The sequence below is a fragment of the Glandiceps talaboti genome, chromosome 8, assembly GCF_964340395.1.
Source record: "Glandiceps talaboti chromosome 8, keGlaTala1.1, whole genome shotgun sequence".
Taxonomy (NCBI): Eukaryota; Metazoa; Hemichordata; class Enteropneusta; family Spengelidae; genus Glandiceps; species Glandiceps talaboti.
Window position 1 is genome coordinate 26,786,829 of NC_135556.1, and position 17,600 is coordinate 26,804,428.

Consider the following 17,600-nt stretch of genomic DNA (forward strand, 5'->3'; position numbering starts at 1 on the left):
AAATAAAATGACAACATCATTGAATGTAGCAATCAAAGATGTACAAACCAATGTAATCTAAGTCAGAAATACATAAAGTAACACTTTAGAAAATTCTAAATATGACTTCTTGTTTTGTATTATTCATGAATATAATATCATAATATTGTTATTGGCAGTAGCTAGGTAAAATGTACCTAAATTCCAAATGTATTTTATCAGGGTTCCACACAATATATAGTATTCAAATCCATTAAGAAACACACAAATTATTTTAAATATCTGTCGAATTGACATCAAAATCTAGTCATTTTGGAATCCAATATGGCCACCAATTACTGTGTTTATACTCTATAGAAAAATAAAGAATTGATGATTTCCTTGAAAACAAGACAGTGAATCAACCAAATTTGAAAAGGATCAGAAACAAGCTTTCATATGCCAAAATTTGGAGAGAATTTTGTCTTCTCAAGGTGCATTCTACCTTCAATGAGGTAGACATGAATGAATATACTGAATACCACTGTGTGTACTTTTCTGATTTTATTTTGATGTTTTTGATATATCAGTTTTAAATACAAAGCTGAATAAGTTGACTTAATCTGTGTAATTTCATGTTACACCAAATAAACCGATACTAAAACTGACTTTCATGGTTTGGCTCAGGAGGGATTTATCATATAATTCGTCAACTGATTTGACCAATTTAATAACAACTTGAACATTGTAGAATTCAATTTATTGCTTGACTTTTAGTTTTGTTCCTGTTACTTACGTCTCAGAAATACAAGACATAAGATTATTTAAATGTTACACTAAATGTTGAATGTATACAAACAAATTGGAGTAAAACAGGTGACGGGGGTTTTTGGTGGCAAATGCTCTCTTGAAAATGAAGTGTTACAATATTTGATTTGATTTACAGAACACTACAAACATCACAGCCAACACATGTTGTTTCTATATAGTTAGGTACACTCACATGGAGAAATAGACACACTTATAGGAAGGACTTCACCCAGGTAACAATTGGGCAGTCACAAATATAAACTAATGTGTAAAGCAAACATTCATTAACTATTCCAAGCACACATAAGATAATTCGTAATTTCTGCCCTGGTTTGAGGATATGAAACAGAACCTTTCAGTCAGACAGTCTATGATATTGTTCTGAGATACATCAAACTAGTGCACAGCAAGCTGGTAAAATGTCCATGCAAAGTTTTACACCTGCTGGATGAGTTCATTTCCATCAATAACATATCAGGCATTTACATGCAACAGCACTACACCTGCTGGAATATGTTCATTTCAACCAAGGCATTTAGAAAATGATGGTGCTTGAACTGGCAGCAGCAGCAGCAGCAGCAGCAATGAACTATAGAGGGCGCCATTCAACACATGTTACCTGTGCCCTGTGTACACTACACATCTAGGCATTCCTACTGGTAAATAATTTGAGTTCAGAAGGTTTAAGACTTTGATCAATACCAGGTTTTGGCGTATCGTCTAGTGGAGATACTGTGTATCCATTCTTGTACAGGTAGAATGTCCTCATTCCATCAAAAGCCAGAAACATGATACCATGGTATGGTACGACCTAGCGAGAAAGAGAACACGATATGTCAGTCAGGGAAGCTTGTCTGTTGATCATAAAGCACACTACACAATGTCTCAGTGCTCTTTACCATGCTAAATGGTCTCATGTCTCCTTCACAGACAATACATGCCTTTCAGGTTCCAACCGATAAGTTGTTTGACAGGCTTTATATGAAGCCCTTGGAAGGATCACATTGATTGGAAAGCATATGTATGTATACTTTCTTACTCGACAATTGCTATCATCAATAATACAGACAAATGATGTCGCCACATCTTCCATTGCTTTCTACACAATCAAAACAAACCTTACAGAGAGTTTCATATGTACAATAATGATCCTATTGATTGGCAAACACTGACAACAACACTTTGTTATTATAAATTACCATTATAAGCAACAATTTTTTCTCCATTCCTGATCAGTGTATCATATCAAAGGCTTCCTGTCATGCTCAACGTGTTGGATTGGGCCTTTTCAAACATGGTCAAAGTTCACTTTCAGTGAAAATTCTCACAATTATATACAGATTTTTTTGTTTTATCTTTGAACTGAGATTTACAAAGATTTTTTCAAACAGGTAACTTTGTTGCTACCTACCTTCAGCAAGTTAGCAGTAATACCTCTCCATAAACCAGCTAATCCATATTTGTGAAATACAACTTTAAATCCTGTTATCATACCAGAAATCCTGACATCACCACCACCACCCCCTGGTATGACTCGACTCTGTGCCTATATGAAATAAACCATTCACAGAAATTGTGACATGACTATGATTGTACTAATTACCCATTGACAGAAATTGTGACATGACTATGATTGTACTAATTACCCATTTACAGAAATCGTATGACATGACTATGATAGTACTAATTCACAGAAATGGCATAATGAGGCATGCCCATTGTGAAATATTAACCAATATCTAGTCTGTAACTGTATACAATTAAGCAATAAACCACCCCTGGGGGTGGTATACCAAGAGGTTTTGACCAGTGAACGAAATATATGCACGAGCGATAGTGAGTGCATATATTGAGTTCACTGGTCAAAACCGAGTGGTATACCATTGCCAGGGGTGGTTTATCACTATTATATTATACCAGTATATTGAAAATATCAGAAACAAGATAAGACGCAATGTTTTCTGGTTTCATTTGCACCCCCATCCCTGCATGGACTGTTCACTGTTCGTTCATAGATGAACAGTGAACATCAAAATTTGGACGCGTGCCAACTGTGCATTATCGCCCATTTTAGAGTTAGACACACTAGTTCGATGTCTAGACCAATCAGATCTCTCAATTTGCACCATCAATATACAGGTATAATATAATCAATATTTTAAATGTCGCCTGTCCAATCATACTTCATTGTGTGTTTTTGTTTTGAAGTATTACGATTTATCGGACAAACTTATATGAAAAGTGATCAAACACTACATTTTATGTTCTAAGAATGCAGTTACTTTCAAATTATTCTGAAAATTCAACTATTCAGAACCAAACACCAAACTATTTCTGTTGAACACTACAAAACTTTAGTCAGCTGACACACATCAAAATGTGCAGTTATTAAATCTCAAATCATGTTGCCATGGATACCTACCTGTAACTTTTTCCTAATAGTATCAAAAGGGTATGAGACAGTCTGAGCAAAAGCAGCTGCCATACAGCCTGTGAAGAAATTTTCTTTAGGTGTCATTAGGTATCTGGGTTTCCTCCAAATATCCTCATGAATAACTTCATATGCCATGAAATATGTTGCAGCAAATGGAAGTGTACCTGTGAATAGTGAACATACAAATTATTTCAGCCTTTTAAATAATCATATAGAAATATTGATGTTGCATTAATGGGATATAATTATACTTATATACTTTTCTACTTCAATATAATATGAAATAAAATAAAATGTAACATTTCATGATAGGGCATCGATGGGCTTCATACTTGGTTGTGGTGATGGTGGGGGAGATTCAATAAAAACCTGTTATTCAATACAACATATGAACAATTCCAGTGGTTTTTTAACGTCTGTGAACACTGGTAACAGAAGAAGGAAAGCTGGTAAAATTTGCAAAGCTTTCCATAGTATGTGCCACAACTTTGGTGGGAACCGCAGTAAAATGATTGGGGAACTCGGGTAGATTACCTGTTTACCACAATTAACAAGAACACTGAATTCAATAGCATACTTCAGTAAATCTATAATGCATGCATCCATGTTAACATTGTACTACAGGAATCACATCTGGGTAGACCCCCAAATCAAAAAAAAAAAGTTATAACTTATAAACTCAGCTTGTGCCACTTTTGAATTGATGGATGTCATTCAAATATTTCTTACCTATCAGTGACGTGTACATTCCCTTGTAAAATGCAAAAAATCCTTCTTGTTTCAGGATCAATTTGAAAGCATGTACTATGCCATTATACCTAGCTTTATCTGGGTGGAGGTGCTGAACTATAAGTCTAGTTTTGACCATGTCAGTTGGATAAGTCACGATAATTGCAACAGCGCCACCAAGGGTTCCCGCTATCAAAGCATTGGCAGGACCCAAACGTCCGTACTCGTCGTGGAGATGTTCCCTAAAATAATTAAAAGCTGCGAATTGCACGGCAGAAAATGGGAACAGTCTAAGACACCCCAATAGATTTCCTTTCCAGAACGCCCTGATACCTTCATTTCTCACCAAATTAGGAAATGTTCTCAAGAATCCCTGTTTCGTATCTTTGGTACCGACTTGAGCTAAAATCTTTACAACATCGAGAGGAGAGGTTAACGTTCGGCTAGCAATACCCGCAATTCCTCCACACGCAAAATTTTGAAGATGTGTCAACCTGTGGTCCTTATTTGGCCTTCCCATGCCGACGGTTTCGCTTTCCCGTAGGCCTTTCCGCTTCAAACTTGCGTAACAACGTCACCGCTCGCTACTCGCAATACATGCAATGAGATGCACACACAGCTCACGTTTTCTAACTTCAGTGGGTCAACCTTTCAACTTTATATCGACCCGCTCACACGGTGACCTCCCTACTGATTCATACGCAAGGGCATCTTGTGCAATATTTAGCATATTTAGCGTCGTCACTCGTGACAATATACATTTCAGATATATATTGATAGTTATTTCTATTACCGAAAATAAAATTCTTTTAAAAAGATTCGAGGAAGTCATTATTCAAAATAATATTTTCTCATAGCGTAATTTTACAATTTCTCTAGAGGGGTGATTCGTTCCATATCTGGGAGTTTAGTCGGCAGCTGAGATGGCAACGTCCAAAGGCAGCGTGAAAATTTATCAGGATAGTGTCATTAATGTACGTAACGTAGATACCTGTAGTAACACTTTGACTGTGATTCATTCATATTATTGGTGACTTTGAAGAAAATTTTTATTAAAATATGTTATTACATGGTGTGTGCAGTAAACGGATGCAACATATGGTTATTTTTAATTTTAGATCAAAACATGTCTGTCTGTCTGTTTGTCTGTCTGTCTGTCTGTCTGTCTGTCTGTCTGTCTGTCTGTCTGTCTGTCTGTCTGTCTGTCACCTTTTTTGTCTGTCTATGATAATAGCTGTTACTCTCCACAAACCAGTCAGTCAGTCTGTCAATTAGTAACAATTTTAACTGCTTCTTTTTGTACAGAAAGTAAATAGATATGTAACTACAGTTGATGAGGATGATGATGTCATAGGTTTTCTGATTGGTATTACAACCAATACAAGTCGTGTCATTGTGAGCTGTACTGCCTGTAAACAGTTGCAAAGTTTTAGTGAAGAACTGAAAAAGACACAATATCTCATTCCAGCTGGTAAGTGTTAACCAATGGCACAGACAAAAACAAAGGCACCTACGGTATACGTTCACATGCACACACACACACACACACACACACACACACACACACACAGTGACACACACACACACACACATGCATGCACACACTATCCAATGTGTATTTTAGATAGATACCACTTGAAACGTAACAAACAATGAGACTGAGCCCCAAACTCTTATATTTCAACCAATACAGTATATATACAAAATATATGCATGCACGTGTCTGTCTGTCTGTCTGTTTGTCTGTCTGTCTGTCTGTCTTTGTTTGTCTGTGTGTTTGTCTGTCTGTCTGTCTGTCTGTCTGTCTGTCAGTCTCTGTTTCTGTGTGTGCATGTATATGTACATCTGTGTGTGTGTATGTATGTATGTATGTATGTATGTATGTATGTATGTATGTATGTATGTATGTATGTATGTATGTATGTATGTATGTATGTATGTATGTATGTATGGATATGTGTGTGTACGTGTGTGTGTGTTTGTATACATTATTGGGAGTACATTCTCTATTTTTTATCAGGTTTGGAAATTTGTGGTTTATTTTATGTTGAAAGATGTCCACCATCTCCTGCAAATGTGTTAAGGAAATGTAAAAAATTATTATCCAGTAAATGTCAGGTAAGTTATGTCAGCTAGAAAATATGTGTTGTCTTGAAAGTAAATTTTCTATATCTGAATCTCTGTTTCTTTGATTTAATTAGACTACTGTATAAAGATAGATATATAAATACTTGTACTGTGAAAAGGTGTTCAACTAACCATATTTTTAATTACCATGGCAACAAGTACAGCATTTTAATGGGTGTATTTTCATTGTAAACAGAAATTGGTAGCTTTAGGAAGACGTGTATTGTCACTATGACTACAGACAAGAAAAGGAAGAAAAAATATTTGATAGGATGTTGTTTTTATAGATGGGAAACATCTAGTGAAAAAATAGTGAAAATAAATTGCAAAATGAAAATGTTGTTATTTCACAGTATGTCAGAATACTCCTGTATTTTTTTTTCAGGATCTCATTAATGTAGATAAACTTCTGGTTCTTCATCTTCAACATGGAAATGAGATTACAGAAGAATCAAGTTTCTTCTGGTATCATAGCAACCAAAACCAAGCTGATGATTGTAATATTGAAATTATAGATGATGCTCCTCTCCATGACTCAATGTTGATGTTCCGTGTACAACCTACATTTACAGTAGAATTTGCTTTTGAAAAGAAACAAGGTACACTAGATTTTTAATTTCAAATGTTATCGTTGATTCATATACAACTTGATTAAAATGCTAAATATTTGATTTTATGAGAATTATAGATTTAGTACCATGAGGATTCACATTGCAGTTTATTTCATGATCTCTGACGCTATAATTATTTCCTGCAGTCTATCCTGTTACAATACCTACTCTGTTTTCCAGCTATGAAAGTAACTTCATAAAACACTTTGGATATATCCTGCGATATATCCTGCTATGTGATTGTTAATGTGGGAATTGGAGGTGACAAGTAGTTGTCTTTTTAACTACAGACGTCTTAGAATCTCTGGCTCTGGAGATGGAAATATTGCAAGAAAAGGTGTCATCATTGGATACAGTGTATCATGTTAAGAATAGCAACATTGTTATACACTGTGATGAAGAGAAAAAAGAAAGTCGAGTTACTGAAATATCTGAAGATGCTCCATGTGTAAAAATACTGGAATACATACAGATAGAAAATGATGATGGCTTTGATGTGCCTGGTATGAAGGGGAAAGGTGGTAAAAAAGGAGGCAAAAAAACTAAAACAACAGTGGTAAGTGTAAAGTGTTAAAAACACTACTTTTATTGTACTATCATTCCTACCAAACAGTTATTGCTCTATTGCTTATGGTTTCTGTCAATTTCTGGAGTTTAATAGTAGTGTTATATTCTGTGATGTGATGTGATGTGATGTGATGTGATGTGATGTAATCTAATGCGGTGTAATGTAATGTGGTGTGATGGGATATGTGATGCAGCGAACCAACATAACTAATGTAGCTAATGTAATAAAATAATATAACATAACATAACATAACATAACATAACATAATATACCGGTAGCATAACATAGCATAACATAACATAACACACATTAACATAATATAGCATAATATAACATAATCTATTATTTGAGAAGTACTAATAAAGGCTATGGTGTGAGGATACTTAAACTTGCTGAAAACAAGTATAAAACTCTTAGCTTCCACAATTTACCTCATCAAACATTTTTTTTTAGCAATGGTTTGTCCATAACTTGACTGTATATGTTTTTTGTTGAAGTCATTTCCTAATTTGAATGTGAATCTTTATTTGTAGGAAAGTATCAATGTCCAAGTGTTGTCAAACCTTAGTAGGATTAATGGTACCAATACTACACCACTACTGCAGTATGAAAACAGTAAGTGTTCACATGTATTAGGCTCACAGGAAGTGTTCACGTGTATTAGGCTCAGTGTGCAAGATATGATGTGTTTTTGTCATACCTGATATGTCAGTATGGCATGTCATACCTTACATCTATAGATTCGACTGACAGACTTTTACTGTCTTACACAGTTCGAGTATACTTTCTGTAACTCTTCATGTCTCTTGTCCATTTGTTATAGGAGATTTGAAGAGTATAGCAATCAATCTACCTTGCCATGCTGTCATTATAACAGATAAAAATACACCAGTTTCACAGTTACCTTCACTATTCTCAAATGGATTATGTAATCAATTGAAAGCAATGCAGGAGTGTTTATTTCTATACTATAAGGTATGTATGGAAGTAACCAGTGTCTTAGTCTCACTGCCAGACTCGTGATTATCATCCCAAAGCTTTGTATGCCAAGCGGCACAGCCACGAGAAGAGAGGAACTTGTCGGGACAAGTCCTTCTCTTCTCACAGCTAAGCTGCTCGGCATACATAAAAAGATTAGGGACGATAGTCGCGAGTCTGGCAGCGAGACTACAAGTGTCAACTCTGGCAGATAAACTTCTATTGTGGATTTAAAAATGGGGAAAAATGGGTTTTCTTGTGAGTCACCACATAATATATTAATAAAAATAATTCTTTATTGTATCCTTATCCAAATCTGGACATCAGACCTATTCACAATAAAAGAGAGAAAATGACATGACATTAGTAAGGGTTAGGGATAGCACCCTATAGAGTGTGCCACAAGAAATGCAAGCTTGGTTTTTGCTTGACTGGAGTCATCTTCTATGGCACTATGCCAGACATTGAAGAGAATCATGTGACTATCTCATGACATTTATTACAGTAAGTCACACTCTCATGAAATTTATTACAGTAAGTCACCTCTAGTGGAAAGAATCATGTGACTGTCACATGACACTAGAAATAGTGAGTCAGATTTACCTTGAGTGTATTATTCTGTCTCTACTAGCTGTACATAGATGATAAATACTGTTTACATTGGTCCATAGTATCATAAACAGACAGTTTCTCATTTATTTTGTCCAAACTATTATACAATATTGATTGAATCCATTCAACTGATCATAAAATGTTTATTGTCTGTTCTTTTGAAGGAACAACCGAAAACAATCCTTGTATATTTCATGACATTGACGTCAAAGCCATCAGTTTAATAATGAGCCATTCAATGTAACAAAATACTGCACAAAGTATCATGAAATGAAATCAGTAGTGATAAAGTTGAGATAACTGGCTTTGTTATAGTAAAGACAGTCTGTCCCCTACTGTGTATGTTTTACAGTGCATACCAAGGCCTAAATTGTTTTTATTGTTGTTTAAACTTTGACTTGGTCATGGGATGTGTTTCACCCTTTGTTCTATAATATTGTTTGTGGATGAGAATTACAGTTTCTTTTACAAAAATGATCTTTTGATAATAAGTAAGCACATGTTTACTTCCCGAAAGTTGATAGTTGGCGAAAACATGATATTTCATAAAGGTCAAACCAATGAGTGAAAACAATGTGATAAATTGATGTAGAAACTGAATGATTTGGTGTTGTGTGTTCTCTTAGATCTTTAATTACGACACGCACTTCATTTGTTTCTCTATCTCAAATCTAGTAATAAATGCATGTACTAGATACATGTACACACACACAAACACACACACACACACACACACACACACACACACACATTCACACACACATACATACATACATACATACATACATACATACATACATACATACATACATACATACATACACACACACACATACATACATACATACATACATACATACATACATACATACACACACACATACATACATACATACATACATACATACATACAAAGTCCATGTGCTAGAGGGGTTGGTCGGTACTACTCAAGGGGGCAAAGGTTGTCATACCTTTTCCGAAAACTCCATATGAAAATTTTTGAAAATATTTGCTACATTTTTCAAAAAAGTGACATTAAGCTTTCTAAACAGGTACTATGGCAACCGCCTTCCAAATTTACCTAACTAGTTCCCCTTGTAAATCTCAATATCTTTGAATTAGGATAGATACTAGTATTTGCATGATGTAAATTTGTGTACATATACTTTCAATATAGACATTGAGCATATGACCTTGGTGATTGAAGGTCAAGGTCAAACGAGGGCCAGGCAAGTTACATAAATGTCAAAATGGCGATATTGATAAAGTATGTGAATTATTTTGACAGTAATAAGTAATGAAGTCATCCTTGTCTGTGAAGCAGTAATTTGATGAACTGTATTTTATTTATGTAATATTTCAGGCTGGAGAGTTTTCACTACCAGAGGTATTTCATTTTAGCCTGCCCACTTTCCCTCATTTTATAACCACAGTTTATCCAAAGGGGAAGTCAGAAGATGAACTAGGTATGTTAGTCCTGTCTTTCCAAATTTGTAGTTTTGTTTGTTTGTTTGTTTGTTTGTTTGTTTGTTTGTTTGTTTGTGCACAAACAAACACCTCCTGGTAGAAAGAGGACCAATTCTCGGTACCTGAAATAGAATATTACTGCCTAGACGCATTATAAAAATAACAAACATTCAATTTCTTGGTCAGTGTCATAACTTCTGCTTCACATGCATTACTTTAGGTGCATGCTTGTTAATAAGTAGACCTTCTTGTTCTATTTTGACCATCTAGCATGGGGTAAAATGCTATTACAGGTACTGAGAATAAGTCAACCTTCTTTTTCTATTTTGACCCTCTAGCATGGGGTAAAATGCTATTGAAAGTACTGAGATTAAGTCAACCTTCTTGTTCTATTTTGACCCTCTAGCATGGGGTAAAATGCTATTGCAAGTACTGAGAACTACAGTGTTGTGTGTGTTTGGTATTTTTTTCCACTCACAAAAACATTGAATTGTAATTGAGGACATGTGCTGATGAACAAAACATCAAGTAGCAATTCATTTTCTTTCTCAGTTTCAGTCTTAAATTATTAAACTAAATACTAACAATCAGTGAATATAGCAGTAAAGAATTATGACAAATTCAGATCTGAAAGAGTACAATTATTACTTATACATGATATATCTGCAGTAATTGAGTCCATAAATGGTTTGCATTCTGATTTGTAGCACACCTAAGTAGGCTTTTTGTGGAATCTAGTATTATTATACAGTTACCACATATAAAGTGATTGCTATTAAATTTTGTCTTGGGAGTTTTCATGTAATATGTCAAACAGGTTCAAACATATTTTAACTTCCTTCTGTCATATTTTCAGAGTCTTACCGAAAAGATCTACATTGTAAGTTGTTGTTACCCGTTGACAGACCAATGTTGAGAAGGGCCAACAGATTTGTATTTGCAGATGACCCAAACAAGAGTGTTTACTTGAAGAACACTCATGTAGGTCTACCGCCCTCAGGAGGTATGTACACTCTTTCTCTCTCTCAATTCTTCCTATTTCAGTCTCCTTTGGATGTAACTTTTCCAACTATAAAGATTGTTGATAATCATTCCATGGACTACTTTTCTCAGACCACTTACTGATTTCCAACAAAATGCTCTCATTTCAAGTGTACATCATTTAGTAGTTTCAATTTAAGACTACAGGTAGGCTACAGTTAGAATCATTGAAATAGTGTAGTGTTAGTCCTTCAAGACTACAGGTAGGACACAGTTAGGATAGCTGAAATAGTGTAGTAGCATTTAGTCCTTCAGTTCAAGACTACAGGTAGACTACAGTTAGGATAGCTGAAATAGTGTAGTAGCATTAGTCCTTCAAGTCTACAGGTAGGCCACAGTTAGGATAGCTGAAATAGTGTAGTATCATTATTCCTTCAAGATTATGGTTTGAAGGATAGGCAAAATTCAAAAAAATCAAAATGGCAGTTAGGATAGCTGAAATAATGAAGTAGCATTCAAGACTACAGGTATAGGCTAACAGTTACCCTTCTTTACAGTTGATGATGGCAGAGTATATTTAGTACATGGAACATATGCATACCATCATTATATGCAGGACCATATGGATGACAATGGCTGGGGATGTGCTTACAGATCATTACAGACTATCTGTTCCTGGTTTCGTCACCAAGGTTACACAGAGAAATCAATACCAACACATAGAGAGATACAACAGGTTGGATATATAACTAGCCTTTCAGTATTATTTTCAACAAAAACAACACTTTCTATGTTTCATCAAAAGCCTTACTGCCTAAGGTGTAGCTACATTAGTACAGTTTGTAGTCATTCAACATAGAGGGCGCACTCACCAGACCAAGTCACATGTTACTTCATTGTTGCATGTACTCAACATTTTTGTAAGCCAATGTTTGCATGTTTGGTCCTGTAGGATCCTATAGTTCAAAGTGTGCCAAAGCATATTTTTCCACTGACACAATGAACAATAATACCTTGTGGCAGCAGGTCTTGTACAGTTGTCATAAAAACAGTCTGTAGTTTTGTGAGGATGATACTCAGGTGATCAGGTGTTGTGTTATGGCTTTCTATTTACCTAATTATAGTATAGGTGATTGTGCAGAGTAAGCTATGCAAGTTATAATTATAAACACATAGTCTCATATTTAGTTACTGTCACAGGGGATTTAATGCTGTTAAATTTGTGCAAACATGTTTCTATAGTTACTTTCACAGGGTATTACAACTGTGTGACTTGTACACTCATATTTTCCTATTAAGTTTAAAGTATGCACCAGATATAAATAAAGTGATCACAGTGTGTGAAGTCATAGTGACAACCAATATTTTTGTATTTCAGGCACTTGTTGATGTTGGTGATAAAACACCTAAGTTTGTTGGTAGCAGACAGTGGATTGGTTCTATTGAAGTCAGTACATGTCTAGATCAGATACTAGGTGTAAGTATTGTCTAATCACACCAGTGAACAAGTCCTTAGGTTTCAAAATTTAGAAAAATTGATATCTTTTTGGACCATGTCATTCATTTACTGTATACCTATCAGCTGTGGTATATTGTATCATCAGACCAGGGTATAAATCCCATATTTTTGTTTGAATATGTTCAACTTGGCTTGTGTGTGGTATACTATATCAAAAGACTTGACTGCAATGCCACAAAGCTGACACATTATACGATAAATTATCATTTCAAAAAATACCTGATGCCATTGGTTTAACTTTGTTTTGTTGTGATTTTCATCATTCGTAGATTACATCAAAGATAATGTTTGTCAACAATGGTGCTGAGTTGGGAAATAAAGGAAGGGAACTTGCACTCCACTTCCAAATACAAGGTACTCCAATAATGATAGGTATGTGAAATAAATAAATAATAATCATGACTGAATATACATTTTTCTACACAGTGAGCTAATACAAATACAAGTCATTATTGAGCCGTAACAAAAAGAAATAAAACCAAAATAATCCATGATATAGCCAAAAATTACCCCAAGAACGTTAGCATGGGCGTCGGCGCGGTCACAAGATTGCGTAAATTTGAACCGTCGGCAGCTCACACGGCCTTAGCGGGAATTTGATGCTTACACTCAAGTACGTGTTTCCATACCTAAATACTTGTATTCAATGATGTATTTCGAGTCAAATTCTGTCGAAATATCCAAAGATAGTGACATAGTTTATATCGTAGACCATGTTATGAGAGCCGTTAATTACTTCCACCATGTTGAAATTCGATTTTGTGAGCGAAAAACGCACATAAAATTACGATCGCTCATCATTTGGATCGTACTCTCGATATCGTTCACTGTCATGCTTTTGAAATGGCTGTGTAGATAAACAAGGCTAATACGCATGTGTGGAACTAGTTATGGCAGCAATTTTTGCAGCAATAGCAGCCGTTTAACGGCATAATGACGAGGTAGGTGAATGAACTTTGGCGTTCCCTCAATTGAGGGAATCGGTGGGCGCCCTAGCGCGTTCCCTCAATTGAGGGAATCGGTGGTGAAACGGTTAACCAACCATACTGCCTCTATAAGCACAAACGATTTAATCTCCTACCAAGTTCCCATATATTTACAGTAGTTCCAATCTTGCCAATGGCAATGAATAGTACAAATAGTAGTGATGAGGATCAAACCAGCACTGTGCAGATAACAAGCCAGTCCCTCTCACCATTTGAAATGGATTATTCAATATCCCCAGGTGGTGGAGTATTGGCTCATACAAGTGTGTAACAGCTGTAAACACCATTACAATTATTGTCTACCATCACCAGGTGGTGGAGTATTGGTTCATACAATATCTCTGTGTTAGTGCCATACAGCTGTAAAGGACATTACAATTATTGTCTACCATCCCCAGGTGGTGGAGTATTGGCACATACAATATCTGTGTTAGTGCCATACAGCTGTAAAGGACATTACAATTACTGTTTACCATCCCCAGGTGATGGAGTATTGGCACATACAATATTTGTGTGTTAGTGCCATACAGCTGTAAAGGACATTACAATTACTGTTTACCATCCCCAGGTGATGGAGTATTGGCACATACAATATCTGTGTGTTAGTGCCATACAGCTGTAAATGACATTACAATTAGTGTTTACCATCCCCAGGTGGTGGAGTATTGGCTAATACAATATCTGTGTGTTAGTACCATACAGTTGTAAAGGACATTACAATTATTGTTTACCATCCCCAGGTGGTGGAGTATTGGCACATACAATACTTGGTGTAGAGTTTAGCGATATCACTGGTGAAGTCAAGTTTCTGATTCTTGATCCTCATTATACTGGAAGTGAAGATTTGAAGACTATCCAAGATAAGGTAAGGTTGTGATGGGTACTTTTCATTCATTTTAGGCATTGTCTAGGTTACATCTAATAAAACATGATAAATAGACTGCTATCACAAACTACATGTATAGTCCTTGTATCCAAACTAAAACAAAACAAACTAAGATTTAGCTTCTGTAGAACAGTATACAATGGTATGCTATACACACATGGTTTATGGTAGGTGGTCTTTACCCTCCCATCTGTAACCTCTAACCCCTTGCACCAACAAAATTGTACATCTATACTGGACTGCAATGTGTTAGTTCATAGTCCTAAAGTCTAACTAATGATTTAAAACTCACTATAAGTAGAGCATACACTGTACTTCAATCACTTGGGGGGAAAAAATGTAATGTACACAATTTCATTGTAATGCTACATGAGTTCTCAGTAATGTATAAATTCATGGCTATGTATATTTTCATATTTTTCCTTCTAATTTTTCACAGGGTTGGTGTGGATGGAAAGGCAGTGATTTCTGGGATCAACAGGCTTACTACAATTTATGTATGCCACAAAGTCCTGCTGTGATATGAAAATATATAGAAACTTACTAGTAAATAATTGCAGACAAATCAATGTCAAAAAACAACTTATATTTTGATTCTCAGAATCAGTGAGGTTTGTTGATAATACAGATGTTACTACGATTACCAAATAAATATTATCCTGTAAAGCCCTGGCAGTGGTAGCTTTTTACTATTTTCTGTCAAATTTTATCTGATAAAAAACACACCAAATACTTCATCATGGTGTCAGTTCAATCAATTTAAAAGTAGAATGCCACTCCAGGAAATAAAAACATTTGAATTACCTGTCTATTAGTCATTTCTGATACTGTGTACTCATGCTTGATGTCCATGTGTAAACAGTACAAATAAAATTATTTGTCAACAAATTATGATTTGTTGGATACTGACAAGGATCACAAGGTAATCATACATGCTTTAGTGTGTACAACTTACAAGTACAACATTTAGTTGAAATAGGAACAGAATAAGTTATAGGTACTGGGGTTCTAAATCTATAGTCTACTGTATGTCAAAGGATATTTTGTAGATGAAATCAGCTGTAAATTCTAGCATATACTATCGTGTATGTCATTAAAAATATCAAATGCATTTTTATCTCAGTCTCATTCTTGTATTACAAATTTATACATTTGAATTATCAATATATGCTTATCACCAGTAAACCAGAAATACTATGCAAAGTCTCCTTTTCACACAATAGGTGCCTAGCATATTGAGTTGCATAGTGTAACTCAGTACAAAATGTTGGTCATCTGGCTACACATTCCAACATTCCAACCATAGAGGGCGCTGTGTGGTGAAAAGAAATACATCAAGGCCATTTTCTATTTCTGTATTTACAGAAAGTAGGTCAAGGTCATTACTTAGACTTGTGTATTACTAATTTGTTATATGAATCAATCAAGGACATAATGTGACCCAGGGGTTGGAATTTAATCACAATTTGTTGTTACATTTGTATGAATAATCAATGACATGAGGTACTGTGATAAAACATCTGGTTCTGTAGGGAAATGACATGCAATCAACATACAAGCCTCAGTAAGTCTGCAGATGTGGCATGGAAACAAACACATAGAATTCTCAGCTTGCAGCACTTTCTCACATTCATCAATATACTGTCACAATGTTTAGTAGACTATTGTGAAATAAATTCAGTCATTAATCATGGAACTGAAAGGAGATGGTGTCCTAGTAATCTTTGTCGTTAGAAAATTTACCTTTCTAAGACTGCAATGTAAAATATATGAATTCTCAGAAAATATTAAAATATATATTCAAAACTTTAATATTTTCAAATGATTAATTTTGTAATTTGTGGATGATTTATATACAATGTTGATATGAACAGCATTTTATAATTTCAATTTGAATTTGAGAATAGAGTTTTCAGCAAGACATTGACTTATTCAAAATAAAATAAACATTATAATGACAACGCTAATACCAGAACAAAGAAATTTAGGTTACCTGGACAGATTGAAGACACTAAACCTCGCTACATTGGCAGAAATTGAGTAGAGGTGACTTGATTCAAGTGTTTTGCTTTATCAAGGGATTTGACAAAATTAACCAGGGATTATTATTCAAGTATGAAAATAAACAGAACAAGAGGACACTCACAAAAGACTTGCAAAATCTAGTCAAACTGGACATCAGGAAAAAAATTTTCTCACAGCACGTCATATCTGAATGGAACAATTTACCAGAACACATCATCCAAGCCAAAACTGTTGTAGACTTTAAAATTAGACTGGACCAGTACATGAGTACTAGAAGGGATTATATGAACCTTTGAGGCTTTCTTCCCAGTCTAGCCTTGGTTATTAAATTACAACCATGGTAATGACATTAAGTCAGTCAATTCAAATATGCCCCCCTCCCCCCACCATGTGTGTGTGGTGTGGAGATTGGTGCGGTTGTGGTGGTGGGAGGGGGGGGGGTCACCTTTGTTCAGACTTTGTTGGTGTGTGTTGTCCGTGTGACAAATACACACACCCCATGTTATCATTTTAGATCTAGTTATACCATATATCTAAATCTGTGTCTTGAAAAGTAGTTGGATGTCTAGGGTGGGGTATAAAGGTGGTAGTGGTAAGTTTTCCTTGGTTTATGTTTGGAGGTATTGAAGGATTGGGAGGGGTTGTTCATTGGTGTTGCCCATGGGTGGTACATTGTACTTGCCTAGGATGGGGACAAGACAGGTACATTGGGTTTGTCTAGGATGGGGACAAGACAGGTACATTGGGTTTGTCTAGAATAGGGCTAGTACATTGGGTTTGCCTAGGCTAGGGCTGGTACATTGGGTTTGCCTAGAATAGGGCTGGTACATTGGGTTTGCCTAGGCTAGGGCTGGTACACTTTTTGCTTGGGGTGGGGTCTAGGGCTTCAACATTGTGTTTGCCTAGGCT

General features: G+C 35.5%; 2 protein-coding genes across 2 annotated transcripts; one reads left to right on the forward strand and one right to left on the reverse strand.

Annotated features, from left to right (window-relative positions):
* Positions 1 to 1,396: 1,396 nt before the first annotated feature.
* LOC144439500 (solute carrier family 25 member 43-like) lies at positions 1,397 to 4,534 on the reverse strand. Its single transcript, XM_078128795.1, has 4 exons — positions 3,932 to 4,534; positions 3,191 to 3,366; positions 2,180 to 2,314; positions 1,397 to 1,579 (listed from the first exon to the last, which is right to left on the reverse strand). The coding sequence occupies exons 1-4, from the start codon at positions 4,449 to 4,451 to the stop codon at positions 1,412 to 1,414; spliced, it is 999 nt and encodes a 332-aa protein (XP_077984921.1). The 5' UTR covers positions 4,452 to 4,534; the 3' UTR covers positions 1,397 to 1,411.
* Positions 4,535 to 4,842: 308 nt separating this feature from the next.
* Positions 4,843 to 16,368, forward strand: LOC144438966 (ufm1-specific protease 2-like). Its single transcript, XM_078128197.1, has 14 exons — positions 4,843 to 4,905; positions 5,237 to 5,402; positions 5,952 to 6,049; positions 6,444 to 6,657; positions 6,960 to 7,225; positions 7,771 to 7,852; positions 8,061 to 8,212; positions 10,191 to 10,293; positions 11,151 to 11,297; positions 11,833 to 12,011; positions 12,654 to 12,752; positions 13,064 to 13,166; positions 14,521 to 14,645; positions 15,106 to 16,368. Exons 1-14 carry the CDS (start codon positions 4,855 to 4,857, stop codon positions 15,190 to 15,192), a joined length of 1,872 nt encoding a protein of 623 aa, XP_077984323.1. The 5' UTR covers positions 4,843 to 4,854; the 3' UTR covers positions 15,193 to 16,368.
* Positions 16,369 to 17,600: the final 1,232 nt, after the last annotated feature.

Bases quoted from the DNA above. Each gene is read 5' to 3' on its own strand.
- LOC144439500 (XM_078128795.1), bottom strand. From the start codon at position 4,451: ATGGGAAGGCCAAATAAGGACCACAGGTTGACACATCTTCAAAATTTT. The intron at 3,367-3,931 runs GTAAGAAATATT...CACTATTCACAG, and splicing joins AATGTACACGTCACTGATAG to GTACACTTCCATTTGCTGCA. The intron at 2,315-3,190 runs GTAGGTATCCAT...TATTTCATATAG, and splicing joins CTATTAGGAAAAAGTTACAG to GCACAGAGTCGAGTCATACC.
- LOC144438966 (XM_078128197.1), top strand. From the start codon at position 4,855: ATGGCAACGTCCAAAGGCAGCGTGAAAATTTATCAGGATAGTGTCATT. The intron at 5,403-5,951 runs GTAAGTGTTAAC...ATTTTTTATCAG, and splicing joins ACAATATCTCATTCCAGCTG to GTTTGGAAATTTGTGGTTTA. The intron at 7,226-7,770 runs GTAAGTGTAAAG...CTTTATTTGTAG, and splicing joins AAAAAACTAAAACAACAGTG to GAAAGTATCAATGTCCAAGT.